At 42.8% G+C, this 14,944-nt stretch overlaps 1 protein-coding gene across 2 annotated transcripts in view; it reads right to left on the reverse strand.

The window, feature by feature from the left end:
- The window catches only part of LOC129822605 (Golgi SNAP receptor complex member 1), a 53,676-nt gene that overhangs the window by 2,372 nt on the left and 36,360 nt on the right, over nt 1-14,944 (reverse strand). For both annotated transcript variants that reach the window (XM_055880966.1, XM_055880967.1), the window contains exons 7-8: nt 8,636-8,665; nt 2,348-2,430 (exon numbers count right to left, since the gene is read on the reverse strand). In XM_055880966.1, the coding sequence (XP_055736941.1) occupies nt 2,348-2,430; nt 8,636-8,665 (113 nt within the window). The remainder of the gene's footprint in view (nt 1-2,347; nt 2,431-8,635; nt 8,666-14,944) is intronic.

Here is a 14,944-nt window from a genome sequence, read left to right on the forward strand (position 1 = left end):
GGTTTGAGCACTGAATGCTGAAATCCATAATATACAAGAACGTATACAACAGAACATTTATTTGTACTGCTCTAATTACATTAGTAACCAGTTTATAATAGCAATAAGGCACCTTGGGAGGTTTGTGGTATATGGCCAATATACCATGGCTAAGGGCTGTATAAGCATTGCGTCATACAGAAGAACAACCCTTAGCTGTGGTATATTGGTCATATACCACACCCCCTCTGGCCTTAATCCTTAATTAAAATCTAAAAAAGCCATACTGCCTGCTTTTCTGATGTCATTGCTAATTTCTTTGGTCTGTTCTGAAATTGTATTTCTGAAACAGGCAACTGATCTTTTCTTTTGACAGCAAAGTGAAATATAGATCCAATATGTTGTTCATAGAACCCTAGCAGGAGAGAGGAATGGAGCAATCTAAGCCCTGAATCCCCCCCAGTCAGTTAAATGGACCAGAATGGATCAAAATGCTCCGCATGCTCAGATATTTCCTTAGAATCAATAGGAGTTTTTCACCTCAAGAGGCTGGTGTTGGTGCCCCGAGGAAGATATTGTATCGCCCGGCTGAAAGGCCTGACAACCATGCTCAGAGCAAAGAGAAGATAACAGGCAGAATCAGGCTCCCATTGAAGTGGCACTCCAGTCTCCTTTTCACCTCATTTAAAACCTGATTTACTTAACAAAAGGCACATCTCAGTGGTCCAGGTATGTCATGACATGGCACAAGTGGGGGTGGGGAAGCTTTCCTCTTCTGCTTTTCAAGCAAGAGGGAGGCCAATGACATCACACATTCCCATTAGACCAACTCATTGAACTCCTTGAAATGTAGCTCAAATTTCTTTTTTTTACCTATTTAGTGACTTGTACTTCACTATATTTATACTTGGGCTATCACTTCTCAACAGGAAAAGTTCAAAAACCACTGGAGGATGTCTTTAAATCTTGCTGGGATAGATGCGTTTGATAACAATACAAACTGAACTTGGAGCATGCTTATTGTGCCTACATATATTTCTTTTTTATTTAACCTTTATTTTACTATGCAAGTCAGTTTTAAAAACAATTCTTACTTACAATGACGGCCTACCGGGGAACGGTGGGTTACCTGCCTTGTTCAGGGGCAGAATGACAGATTTTTACCTTGTCAGATCGGGGAGTCGATCCAGCAACCTTTTGGTTACTGGTTTAACGCTCTAACCACTAGGCTACCTGCCCCTATTTTGTAGTTTTCTATTCAATGCCACTACAGTATCCATTGACTTTGGCAGTTTCTATGCCTTCCACTAGATGTCAACAGTCTTTAGAAATTGTTTCAGGCTTGTATTCTGAAAAATGAGGAAGTAAGAGCAGTCTGAATGAGTGGACCCTAAAGTGTCACAGACCTTTTAAATTGACGACGTTATTGTCCGGTTGAAATATTATTGATTATTTAGGCTAAAAACAACCCGAGGATTGAATATAAACATCGTTTGACATGTTTCATTGAACTTTACGGATACAATTTGGATTTTTTTGTCTTCCTGTTTTGACTGCGTTTGAGCCTGTGGATTACTGAAGAAAACCGTGAACAAAACTGAGGTTTTTGGATATAAAGAGACTTTATTGAACAAAAGGAACATTTATTGAGTAAATGAATGTCTGCTGAGTGCAACCATATGAAGATCAGCAAAGGTAAGGGATTACTTTTATCTCTATTTCTGACTTGTGTAACTGTTCTACTTGGCTGGTTACTGTTTTCGCCGTAAAGCATTTTTTAAATCTGACACCGTGATCGGATTCACAAGAAGTTCATCTTTAAACTCATATAAAATATGTTTTGTTTTCTGAATTTTTATAATGAGTATTTCTGTATTTGAATTTGGCGCCCAGCAGTTTCACTGGCTGTTGAAGAGGTGGGACGGTAACGTCTTACGTACCCAAGAGAGGTTAAGGGACTCTATAGCTGTATTGTGTCTGGTTGCAGCTCACAGGAGGTAATAGTACGGTAAATAGAGGACGTAATGAGTAAGAGCATTGCGCTAACAACGCCAAGGTCGTGGGTTCAGTTCCTGCGGGGATCAATTCACATCTTCTAATATCTTCTAAGTGACATTAAAAGACAATTATGATCAAATAAAAGTGGTTTAAAACACACGATACCTGACAATCTCTAGAATTTCTTGACGGATTAAATACCTAAATAAGTATTTGTGAAATTGTTATTTTTCATGTGAATTTGTTCTTTCTCAAATAGATATGAACATAGGGTTGGCTTCCCAGACACATTTTAAGCCCAGTCCTAAACATTATGTTACATGGAGAATCTCCAATGTGCATAAAGTTTGCTGGGTGTTGTAAAGGATACTGGCCAGAGTGTTGACCCTGCTGTGTATGGACTTCAACAGCCCTCTCTGGGATGTCATGTTCTCCTTGGTCGCCATGGCAATACTGCAGGGAGAGAAGAGGAAGACAGTGACATACACAGGTTAAATTAGGGGAGAGGTAACCCACCCTACAATATCACCCCTGTAAGACTTCTGCTTTGTTATAAAACAGCTTTTCTCCAACCGAGAGTATAGGCAACACTACAATATCACCCCTGTAAGGCTTGTCATCAAACAGTTTTTCTCTAGCAAAAAGCATGAGGCACGATTGTGTGTGTGTGTGTGGTCCCCCAAGTGCAACTACCGTGACAGACAGAAGGCGGGTAGAGGCGGAGAAACCCATTAGAGGGGGGAGGAGAACTTTCACATTAATTTAGAATGCAGAGAGAGAAATACTGGGGGAGCTGAGTCACTCTGAGGCCGTGGATATTACAGGGGGAGCCGAGTCACTCCGAGGCCCTGTGGATATTAGTGCAGATACACTGAGGCGTGTAGTGCTAGCACACAGTGTTTCCCAATTATATTTTGTCAGGAGTGGTGGCAAGTGTAGCGGTGGGTGGGTGGGATAGAAATGTGTTAAAAAAATGTTTATGTAATAAACATAAATACCTTATTTACATTGGTATTCAGACCCCTCAATCAGAAATTGAGCTCAGGTGCATCCTGTTTCCATTGCACATCCTTGAGATGTTTCTACAACTTGGAGTCCACCGGTGGTAAATTCAATTGATAGGACATGATTTGGAAAGGCACACACCTGTCTGGCACACACTTGTCTATAAGGTCCCACAGTTCACAGCGCATGTCATAGCAAAAACCAAGCCATGAGGTCGAAGGAATTGTCTGTAGAGCGCGCCGAGACAGGACTGTGTCGAGGCACAGATCTGGGGAAAGGCATCAAAAAAATAAATCTGCAGCATTGAAGGTCCACAAGAACACAGTGGCCTCCATCATTCTTAAATGGAAGAAGATTGGAACCGCCAAATCTCTTCCTAAAGCTGACCGCCCGGCCAAACTGAGCAATCAGGGGAGAAGGGCCTTGGTCAGGGAGGTGACCAAGAACCCAATGGTCACTGACAGAGCTCTAGAGTTCAGGCCTTTATGGTAGAGTGGCCAGAAGGAAGCCACTCCTCAGCAAAAGGCACATGACAGCCCTCTTGGAGTTTGCCAAAACGGCCCCTAAAGGACTCTCAGACCATGAGAAACAAGATTCTTTGGTCTGATGAAACAAAGATTGAACTCTATGGCCTGAATGCCAAGCGTTACGTCTGGAGGAAACCTGGCACCAGCCCCACGGTGAAGCATGGTGGTGGCAGCATCATGCTGTGGGGGTGCTTTTCAGCAATCGTGACTGGGAGACTAGTCAGGATCGAGGCAAAGGTGAAAGGAGCAAAGTACAGAGATATCCTTGATGAAAACCTGCTCCAGAGCACTCAGGACCTCAGACTTGGGTAAAGGTTCACCTTCCAAAAGGACAACAACCCTAAGCACACAGCCAAGACAACGCAGGAGTGGCTTCGGGACAAGTCTCGGATTCTTTGAGTGACCCAGACAGAGCCTGTATTTGAACCCGGTTGAACATCTCTGGAGAGACCTGAACATAGCTGTGCTGCAACACTCCCCATTCGACCTGACAGAGCTTGAGGATCTGCAGAGAACAATGGGACAAACTCCTCTAATACAAGTGTGCAAAGCTTGTAGTGTCATACTCAGGAAGACTCCAGACTGTAATTGCTGCCAAAGGTGCTTCAACAAAGTACAGTGTAAAGGGTCTGAATACTTGTGTAAATGTGATATTTCTGTTATGTTTTATAAATTAGCAAACATTTCTAAACTTTGTGTAGATTGATGAAGGGAAAAATACTATTTAATCAATTTTAGAATGAGACTAACCTAACAAAATGTGGAAAAAGTCAAGGGGTCTGAATACTTTCCGAAGGCACTGTAGGTGACACAACAGCTGTCATAAGCCATCCCATCAAATCATATCAATCAATATGTATATTTGTAATAATGACAATTACAACAATACTGAATGAACACTTATTTTAACTTAATATAATACATCAGTAAAATCAATTTAGTCTCAAATAAATAATGAAACATGTTCAATTTGGTTTAAATAATGCAAAAAAAACAGTGTTGATGTGCCATGTAAAAAAAACAACTAACGTTTAAGTTCCTTGCTCAGAACATGAGAACATATGAAAGCTGGTGGTTTCTTTAAACATGAGTCTTCAATATTCCCAGGTAAGAAGTTTTAGGTTGTGGTTATTATAGGACTATTTCTCTCTATACCATTTGTATTTCATATACCTTTGACTATTGGATGTTCTTATAGGCACTATAGCATTGCGAGCCTAATCTCGGGAGTTGATAGGCTTGAAGTCATAAACAGTGCAATGCTTGAAGCACAGCGAAGAGCTGCTGGCAAATGCAGGAAAGTGCTGTTTGAATGAATGCTTACGAGCCTGCTGCTGCCTACCACCCCTCAGTCAGACTGCTCTATCAAATATCAGATCATAGACTTAATTATAATGAACACAGAAATACTTGCCTTAGGTCATTAATATGGTCAAATCCGGAAACTATCATTTGGAAAACAAAACGTTTATTCTTTCAGTGAAATACGGAACCGTTCCGTATTTTATCTAACAGGTGGCATTCCTAAGTCTAATAATTGATGTTTCATTGTACAACCTTTAATGTTATGTCATAAATATGTACAATTCTGGCAAATGAATTACGGTCTTTGTTAGGAAGAAATGGTCTTCACACAGTTCGCAACGAGCCAGGCAGCCCAAACTGCTGCATATACCCTGACTCTGTTGCACAGAACGCAAGAGAAGTGACAATTTCCCTAGTTAAAATGAAATTCATGTTAGCAGGCAATAGTGACAAAATATGCAGGTTTAAAAATATATACTTGTGTATTGATTTTAAGAAAGGCATTGATGTTTATGGTTAGGTACACATTGGTGCAACGACAGTGCTTTTTTCACGAATGCATTTGTTAAATCATCAGCCGTTTGGCGAAGTAGGCTGTGATTTGATGATAAACTAACAGGCACCGCATTGATTATATGCAACACAGGACAAGCTAGATAAACTAGTAATATCATCAACCATGTGTAGTTAACTAGTGATTATGTTAAGATTGATTGTTTTTTGTAAGATAAGTTCAATGCTAGCTAGCAACTTACTTTGGCTCCTTGCTGCACTCACGTAACAGGTAGTCAGCCTGCCACGCAGTCTCCTCATGGAGAGCAACGTAATCGGCCATAATCGGTGTCCAAAAATGCTGATTACCGATTGTTATGAAAACTTGAACTCGGCCCTAATTAATCGGCCATTCCGATTAATCGGTCGACCTCTAACCCCTAAAGTAAAGCATGGTGGTGGCAGAATCATGCTGTGAGGATGTTTTTCAGCGGCAGGGACTGGGAGACTAGTCAGGATCGAAGCAAAGATGAACGGAGCAAAGTAAAGAGATCCTTGATGAAAACCTGATCCAGAGCTCACAGGACCTCAAATTGGGGTGAAAGTTCACCTTCCGACAGGACACCCCTAAGTGCATAGCCAAGACAACGCAGGAGTGGCTTCGGGACAAGTCTCTGAATGTCTGAGTGGCCCAGTCAGAGCCTGGACTTAAATCTGATCAAATATCTCTGGAGAAACCTGAAAATAGCTGTGCAGCAACGCTCCCCATCCAACCTGGCAGAGCTTAGAGCTTGTGAGGATCTGCAGAGAAGGGGAGAAACTACCCAAATACAGGTGTGCCAAGCTTGAGGCGTCATACCCAAGAAGACGCGAGGCTGTAATCGCTGCCAAAGGTGCTTCAACAAAAAGTACTGAGTAAAGGGTCTGAATACTTATATAAAATGTAACAAGTTTTACAAAAAAAGTTTTTCCTGCTCATTATGGGGTCTGAATACTTTCCGAAGGCACTGTACAGACACACTTCACAGCAAAAAAGCTTCAGAGAACGATCCTCTGTTAGATATTGATTTCCCCAGACACCTCCAGACAGCAGATATACAATCTAATTTGAGAAAAAAAAATAGTAGCTTTCACATGGTAACTGTAATTTAGTCTGAAGAGACTAAATGCACCTCAGTACCGTCAGAGACGGTACCATTCAGTTAGAGTCCATTTCCTTCAAAGACGTAAAGCCTGGAACCAAGCCTGAGGGCTCTAGCTAATTTCAGATCTTGTGGTGTTCTTCGGTGTACATGGACATCAAGCACTTAATGTTCTCCCATCTCCTTCAACTGAGTGCTGCCTTGTCATTGGAAGATTAAATGGCTGTGATATGGATACTTCCTCACCAAGTAAGGATGTGGGTGCACTGTGTTGAGTGTGTGTGGGAGCTAAGGTGTTTGATTGAGAAAGTGTGGTAGTTTAACATTTGTAGTACATGTTTGAATAAGCGTGTATGTGTGTGTTGTGTCTGTAATCTTCATCGCTGCCAGCTGCTGACAGTCTAACACCTCGTAGGGTGTTGCTGAGGGGACAATCAGTCCCTGTGCCAAGGATCTAGCTCATATATCATGTTCTCCAGAGTCAGAGGGGAAGACCAATCGCCTCTCTTCCCAAAGCCCAACACTGCTGACTAACACTGGGCCAGCGTTAGCGCTACGCTAACGCGCTGGCAATCAGAGCTGCTATCTGATAGGGGCGAGGTTAAAGTACACACACACACTCTGGCTGAAAACCAGCTCAATGCTAAACTAATTCAGCTCATCACCGTTAGCATCTAAAGTAAAGTCACTGTGGGGTTTCTAGATACGTTTATTGAGACCAATTCTCTCCAGTCTAACCCCAATTTGACAGAGCTTAATATGGATATGTTACTTTAACTACCAAAAACAGCATTTCTGTGCTGTGAGAATCGCACTCTTTTCTTTCTGCTTCGGTGCACTCACTGGAGTACCCGACCAACTGTTCCTCTCAAAATATTGTCGATTTTTATTTCCAACCTGGGTCTTAAAACCCAATGCATATTAATTCACATAATGTAATCATAGCTCAACCCTCCTCGTTCCCACAGGGCATAATAACACACAAAAACTAATCAGGACAAAAAATAAGCTTCATTATCTTCTGGCTGTGTGCGTGGGTGTGTCTTGTTAGGCGTGTTCAAGATGGGAAGGGAACCGGTAATGATCGTGGCTTTCTCATCCAGTGTAATTTTCTGCTTGGCTAAAACAAGAGGGAAGAGAGGGGGAGACTTGGGGGGGCTGGACAGGAAGAGGTGCTGCACGGCCCACAAATCCACTTAATGAAGCACCTGTGCCAGTAGCCTCCCCTCAGGCAGCAATCTGTGGGTGGGCTGCGGCAGGAAGAGAAGATGGATGAGAGGGGGAGGGAGGGAAGGATAGATGGAGAGGGATGGAAGGATAGATGGAGAGGGATGGAAGGATAGAAAGGAGGGTGGATAGAGTCGGAGGAGTTTGGGCTGGGTGGCCACACATGACTGGGGATGTTGGGGACGCCCCTAACTGCATAAGATGCAGAGGCAACAGGGAGGCTGAGATGATGGGAGGGATAGAGGCAACAGGGAAGCTGAAATGATGGGAGGGATAGAGGCAACAGGGAGGCTGAGATGATGGGAGGGATAGAGGCAACAGGGAGGCTGAAATGATGGGAGGGATAGAGGCAACAGGGAGGCTGAGATGGTGGGAGGGATAGAGGCAACAGGGAGGCAGAGATGATGGGAGGGATAGAGGCAACAGGGAGGCTGAGATGGTGGGAGGGATAGAGGCATAGCCCACTTCCTCGCTCTTCAAACTTTGCTTGACCATATCAATCCACTTAGGCCTGAAAGCTGTTCTTGTCTCCATCTCTGGGCTAATGGTGTAATCTCATCTAAATGGTGTCACAGAGTGGATGTTAAGAGGTGGGGTCAGAGGCAAGGAGCTCCACACAGACCAAGGTCACCATCTGATTTGTCAGGATCAATAGTGTCTCTGTACTGGACTCTTTAGAGAGACTTCAACTCATGCCCATGGAGATGTCTAACGTCCAATGTAGCTACCAGTTTAAAGGCAACAAAAAAGTGCACACTAGGGAATACAGTAGTGTGTGTGTGACTATCCCCTAAAGTCCCAACAAGGATAGTAAAACAACAAAAATTCTCCCGCGTGGAGAGAATAGGATTTTGAATGGAAATACATTTTAGGTCCCCACAAGAATAGTAAAACATATGCTGTGTGTGTGTGTGTGTGTGTGAGAGAGAGAGAAATAACGTCTGTCTGCATTAGGCTTACCTTATTGTGTCATCCATCAGCCGGTCTGAGCTGCAAGGAGAGGGAGAGAGAACCAGAGAAGAAAGAGATGGTTAGTTTCTGTGGTGAGGCAGCACCAGTGTGGTGTGGTGATATGGGGGAGATCGAATGACTTGAGCATATCTCTGGGAGTCAGGGTGGCAACAAGCTGGCCAGAATCCTGATCAGGTCCCTGGGCGGGCTGCGCTGGGATCCACCTCCTCCCTCCATCTATCCCCAGGAGCACCCCAGCTAACAGAGCCTACGGGCTGAAATCCTTAACCTTGATTAATGTTGTGGGCCTTAATTCCAATTTCCCATTGCCTTCAATGTATGAAGTTATGATTAACAAGAAAACAGAGTTGCTTTTGTGCATCTTGAGTTAGGATGAAAAACTACTGAATAAGTCCCAGGTCACGGTTGGGGTCATAAAGCCATATGATTTGATGGGATGGCTTATGACAGCTGTTGTCACCTACAGTGCCTTCGGAAAGTATTCAGACCCCTTGACTTTTTCCACATCTCATTCTAAAATTGATTAAATTGTTTTTTCCCCCTCATCAATCTACACAAAGTTTAGAAATGTTTGCTAATTTATAAAACATAACACAAGTATTTAGACCCTTTACACTGTACTTTTGAAGCACTTTTGGCAGCAATTACAGTCTGGAGTCTTCCTGAGTACGACACTACAAGCTTTGCACACTTGTATTAGAGGAGTTTGTCCCATTGTTCTCTGCAGATCCTCAAGCTCTGTCAGGTCGAATGGGGAGTGTTGCAGCAGAGCTATTTTCAGGTCTCTCCAGAGATGTTCAACCGGGTTCAGATACGGGTTCAAATACAGGCTCTGTCTGGTTCACTCAAAGAATCTGAGACTTGTCCCGAAGCCACTCCTGCGTTGTCTTGGCTGTGTGCTTAGGGTCGTTGTCCTGTTGGAAGGTGAATCTTTACCCAAGTCTGAGGTCCCGAGTGCTCTGGAGCAGGTTTTCATCAAGGATCTCATTACTTTGCGCCCTTCACCTTTGCCTCGATCCTGACTAGTCTCCCAGTCCCGATTGCTGAAAAGCACCCGCACAGCATGATGCTGCCACCACCATGCTTCACCGTAAGGCTGGTGCCAGGTTTCCTCCAGACGTAACGATTGGCATTTAGGCCAAAGAGTTCAATCTTGGTTTCGTCAGACCAGAGAATCTTTTTCTCATGGTCGAAGAGTCTTTAGGTGTTTTTTGGCAAACTCCAAGCGGGCTGTCATGTGCCTTTGCTGAGGAGTGGCTTCCGTCTTGCAACTAACATTAAAGCCTGATTGGTGGAGTGCTGCAGAGATGGTTGTCCTTCTGGAAGGTTATTCCATCTCCACAGAGGAACTCGAGAGCGCTGTCAGAGTGACCATCGGGTTCCTAGTCACATCCCTGACCAAGGCCCTTCTCCCCCGATTGCTCAGTTTGGCTGGGCGGCCAGCTCTAGGAAGAGTCTTGGTGGTTTCAAACGTCTTCCACTTAAGAATGATGGAGGCAACTGTGTTCTTGTGGACCTTCAATGCTGCAGAAATGTTTTAGTACCCTTCCCCCAGATCTGTGCCTCGACACAATCCTGTCTCTGAGCTCTACGGACAATTCCTTCAATCTCATGTCTTGGTTTTTGCTCTGACATGTACTGTCAATTGTGGGACCTTATATAGACAGGTGTGCGCTCCTTTCCAAATCATGTCCAATCAATTTAATTTACCACAGATGGACTGCAATCAAGTTGTAGAAACATCTCAAAGATGATCAATGGAAACAGGATGCACCTGAATGTATGTCTGAAGTCTGACAGATGTGTCTTATGTTTTTATCACTGTCAGTCAAAGTCAGGCTTACATAATAGCTTTCACCTAGATTCAACTGGTCAGTCTGTCATGGAAAGAGACTAATGTTTTGTACACTCAGTGTATACCTGACTTGAATACGAACACACAGACAAAAATAGTACTACTTCTAACTTCCTACTACCCAAGGTGTCCCAACCTATCCTACAAACAAATAGCCTTGCTATCATTTCTAGTCCCCTTCACTCTGACACAGTACCAATCACCTCAGAGCTCATCTCTTCACACACAGCTAATACATAGCCTGCTGTTTAGCTGGTGTGTCACCTCATACTGTGTCAGTGCAGTGGCAGACCTAGCCCTTCATTCATCTGCAGCCTGAAGCCAACCAGTTGATGAAAACATATTAAGCCTGGAGATCAGCACTGTTAGCAATGTGCTGTTAATCGTTATAAAATGGCCCCAGTTGCTGCTGACAAGGCCCTCTTCAGTCTCTCTTCCTGCCCTATAGCAATTAGCAATAGTCTCTTATGGCTGTGCAGAGCCGTTTTCCATATGGTATGGATCTATTTAAAAAAAAGTAAAAAAAAAAACTGGTAAATTACTACTAGCTTACCCTAGACTCATGATTTGTTTAATAAATGTTTTGCTTACTACATGATTCCATATGTGTTATTTCATAGTGTTGATGTCTTCACTATTAATCTACAATGTAGAAAATAGCAAAAATAAAGAAATACCCTTGAATGAGTAGGTGTTCTAAAACTTTTGACCGGTCGTGTATATTACAGGATTATGGATGCTAACCAATTTGAACGGAGCTAATGGTGTGGATTGGTGGTGGGATGGGATGACTGTTACAGTATATGGGCACTGGGCAGCATCTTACATAAAATATTGCTGTGATGGAAATACTGAACGCATTCTGAAGACAAGGCAATCTGCTACTCCTGTAGCTCTGTGTGGCTTTTAAAGGAGCACCCCCACCTCACCATTTTCCTGAGCAGTGTGTGTGTGTCTGTGTGTGTGTGTGTGTGTGTGTGTGTGTGTGTGTGTGTGTGTGTGTGTGTGTGTGTGTTGACAGGTTAATTAAATCAGAGGTGTTGTTGTGATGTTGATGGACCCAAGCAGTAACATCTAAGCTGGAGATAATGAGGTTTAGCCTCAGTCAGTCTGAGTAAATCATTTGTTTGGTTTTCCAGGCCCTGGATGACTAAGTGGTAAGCTGGGCTCAGGAGACCCAGGATCCTGCTCCCCCCAGAGTATACTGTCCTACCCTGGAGGGAGAGGACATGGCGAGGAGAACTCTCCTCCATCTCGTCCCACAGAGCCTAATAACGTCACAGCATGCATGCATACTCTCCTAGTGTCACGCTCCCCCCGTGGCTCAAGTTGCTTGTCAAAAACAACGGTCTCGGCACTTTATTTCCTAATTAGAATCAATACTGATAATGTTTCAGAAAAGGAGGAAAAACAAAAACAAAGTAGCAGTCAGTTCAGTCCTCCCTTCAGGGAACAGGACACCAGGGTATAGCTAGGTCATTGGTGAACAAATCTGGAACATCATTTACAAACCTCCATTGTTGGAAAAATAATGATTTTATATTCTACCAGACAGGACGTGATTGTGATAGTCAAGCCAATTTGAATCATGTCGTACACAACAGTACTACACAATGGTGTCTTGGCTTTGCGCACGCACACACACACACACGGATACCCACGGACACACTTCATCCCCTATTCCCCCAGTGATGAATGGTCTCCGGGGGGGCAGTAGGGGATGCGGGCGCAGCCATCCTTCATTCCTGTGCCACCTGGCTTTACTGAGAGAGACAGATCTATGACTGGCAAGGTCCTCTTGTTACTAAATGGGCTGACCAGCGCTTGGCAACCACATATTTTATGGTTAGGACTTGAGGGAACAGCATGACTCAAGGAGAGGGAGAGTGGGGAGAGAGAGAGCAGGGAGATGGGGGGGAAAAAGGAGGGAGAGAAAGAGGTGAGGGGGAGGGGCAGCACAACTCAAAGAGAGAAAGGGTGAGTGCAGAGCGTTGCGGTCTCTAAGTTGGTCTTGCTCGTGTCCATGGGGAAAAAATATGGAGGTCGTCAATAATGATGAATCAAAAGAGGGCTTGATAATCAGGATGGAGAGTGAGTGTTGACAATACAGTAGGAAGTGTGTGTAGCTGTGTTCCCAAAGGAAACAGTTGTATCTGCGTATCAAACCATTACAGGTACAATTGCATTTAGTGAGCTGGTTTAACTAAACATGGATCATTCTTTTCATCAATTCAGAAAATAACATGACCATTATGTCTTGATTCCTGTTTGTATGATTTGTGTTCCTGTTTAAAAACGTACTATAAAATAAAAAAAGGGGTTGTTTTGGGACATCGGCTGCGTTCCGATTCTCTACCCTTCTCCTGAAGTGTGCACTTACACTCCCCGTCATGGATTTAAAAGGAATGAACTGGTGTGAGGAATATAGTGGAAACTCCTTCCAGAAATGCTAGCACCAATCCAACACTTTCATTGCACCAATCCAATGCATGATTGGGAGTGAACACCTCTGGAGAAGGGTAGAGAATCGGAACATGAGGAGGATAGTGGGTTACTCTGGCAAAGTCATTGGTGGAGGGACACAAAGCCAAAAGGCCTTGTCCTCATACGGGACCTGACCACAGTCACACCTCTGAATACCAGATGGGTCACACACACACACACAGTTCCTTTCCCAATAGAAACTGTTCTAACCTCACACTATTACAATAGCCAAAGCAGCACACATAGCCCATGGTACTAAGTCTGGATAATGTATTATGAATTAACCATATTATATACTGTATTTACCATTTGTTGGTACAGTTTTAACATTTAGTCAAGAATAGATGAATGTTGCCCCAAGAGGAGATCGAAAATTATGTTTTAAAGCTTTGAATAACAACAAATGTCCATCTGTCACTTTGGTAAAAGCCTGAGAAATGGGTCTGGAGAAAGACTCTCGCATTAATAGACAGAGCTATGGATGTAAAGACTGACCATCCAAGAAATCTAAATTATTTCATGGATGTTTTGAAGGGTTCTGATTGGGTAAGAAAGTTGAACTAAGCTCATGTGGAAAAAGTTATATTCTTCAAGAATAAAGGCTGAGGTGATGACAAAACTTAAATCAGCCGGTGATTGTCAAGCAAATAACTGTCTTACGGTAATTCACCGTTAATTAACATAAACACATTTAGCATCACCTGGCCTCCACATAGCCTACAAGCATCTGATGCAGACCTTTGAAACATCTACATTTGAAGTGTAATAAATCCATGTAATATAGTCTACACTATTCAATAAATTCATTATTTATTTTAGACAGGTCTAAAGAAACATGATATGAAGAAAATGTAGTCTATTTCAGAAGAAAATAATAGCATACTCTGAGTTTTCCTTATGTTAGGTCCTGATCTGGCTATGCTATATGGCTGTGGGTTACACTAGTTCATTTAGCAGACAAGATTATCTTAGAATTCTGTGGCATTATTTTATAGAAGAATATGATATTTTCTCAAAAAGTTGAGGGAATGAGCACAAGTGTTGGGCGGTTAACAAAGAAATAGGCACTCCTATATACTTAAGAGTTATTAATGTAACTTTAGTTGTTCTACAAACATTGGACGATATAGGTTTTGATTTTTTATACATTGTAAGGCTGCATGATGAGACTAATGATGATTTGAAAAAAGTAGCTTGAAAAGACATGAGCTCTGCTTTGTTTTTTTTGCGCAGAATGTGCACACTTGGTCTCTCATTCACAATTTGAGAAGCACTTGATAATGCTTCAAACTTCACAGCGGCATCCCCTTTGTGAGGCCGTAATGCACCCTAAAAAAATCCATGTCTTTTGCAGCTCTTCTCCCTGAGTGGTGCCTGCTCCGAAGCACTTCTCACTAAAACGACTCTCCATCATGTGATCTGGTCTTTCTCACAGGCTACAAGTGAAGACAGAAACATAAAGAAGATGATCTTGGAAGAACGGTGCACATTTCCTTTGTCAGCCAACAAGATGAGTAGGCCTAACGAACAGCAAAAGCATTAGCCTATGTCAATCTACTATCCCCCATTGTACAAAAGTTGACCTATTATATTCTGTGTGAGAAATAAATATTCCAAACATAGTCTGGGACAGTTGTGGGATGCGATAGATCCCAAATGAATACAACCGCTAGCATCAAAAACCTGTTTAAAGCATTTTAGCTTAAAATTTTGATAAACTATAAGGCTATTTCTTCACAATATAAGTTCAGCAATGCACACAGGGCAGTAGAATATAAACACCATTATCAAAAGTGACCACAAATGTGATTATGCATATAATGCTTTTATTATAAAGGTGCATATTTATGGTGAAAATGATCTTCCCCAAACTTGAAACTCATGCCCTGCTTATGTATGCCAGTTAGCTCTACACCCCTTGTAAAGTGGATTAATGTGCTTAAGTTATTTGGACACTT

This window comes from Salvelinus fontinalis, chromosome 24 (genome assembly GCF_029448725.1).
Source record: "Salvelinus fontinalis isolate EN_2023a chromosome 24, ASM2944872v1, whole genome shotgun sequence".
Lineage (NCBI taxonomy): Eukaryota > Metazoa > Chordata > Actinopteri > Salmoniformes > Salmonidae > Salvelinus > Salvelinus fontinalis.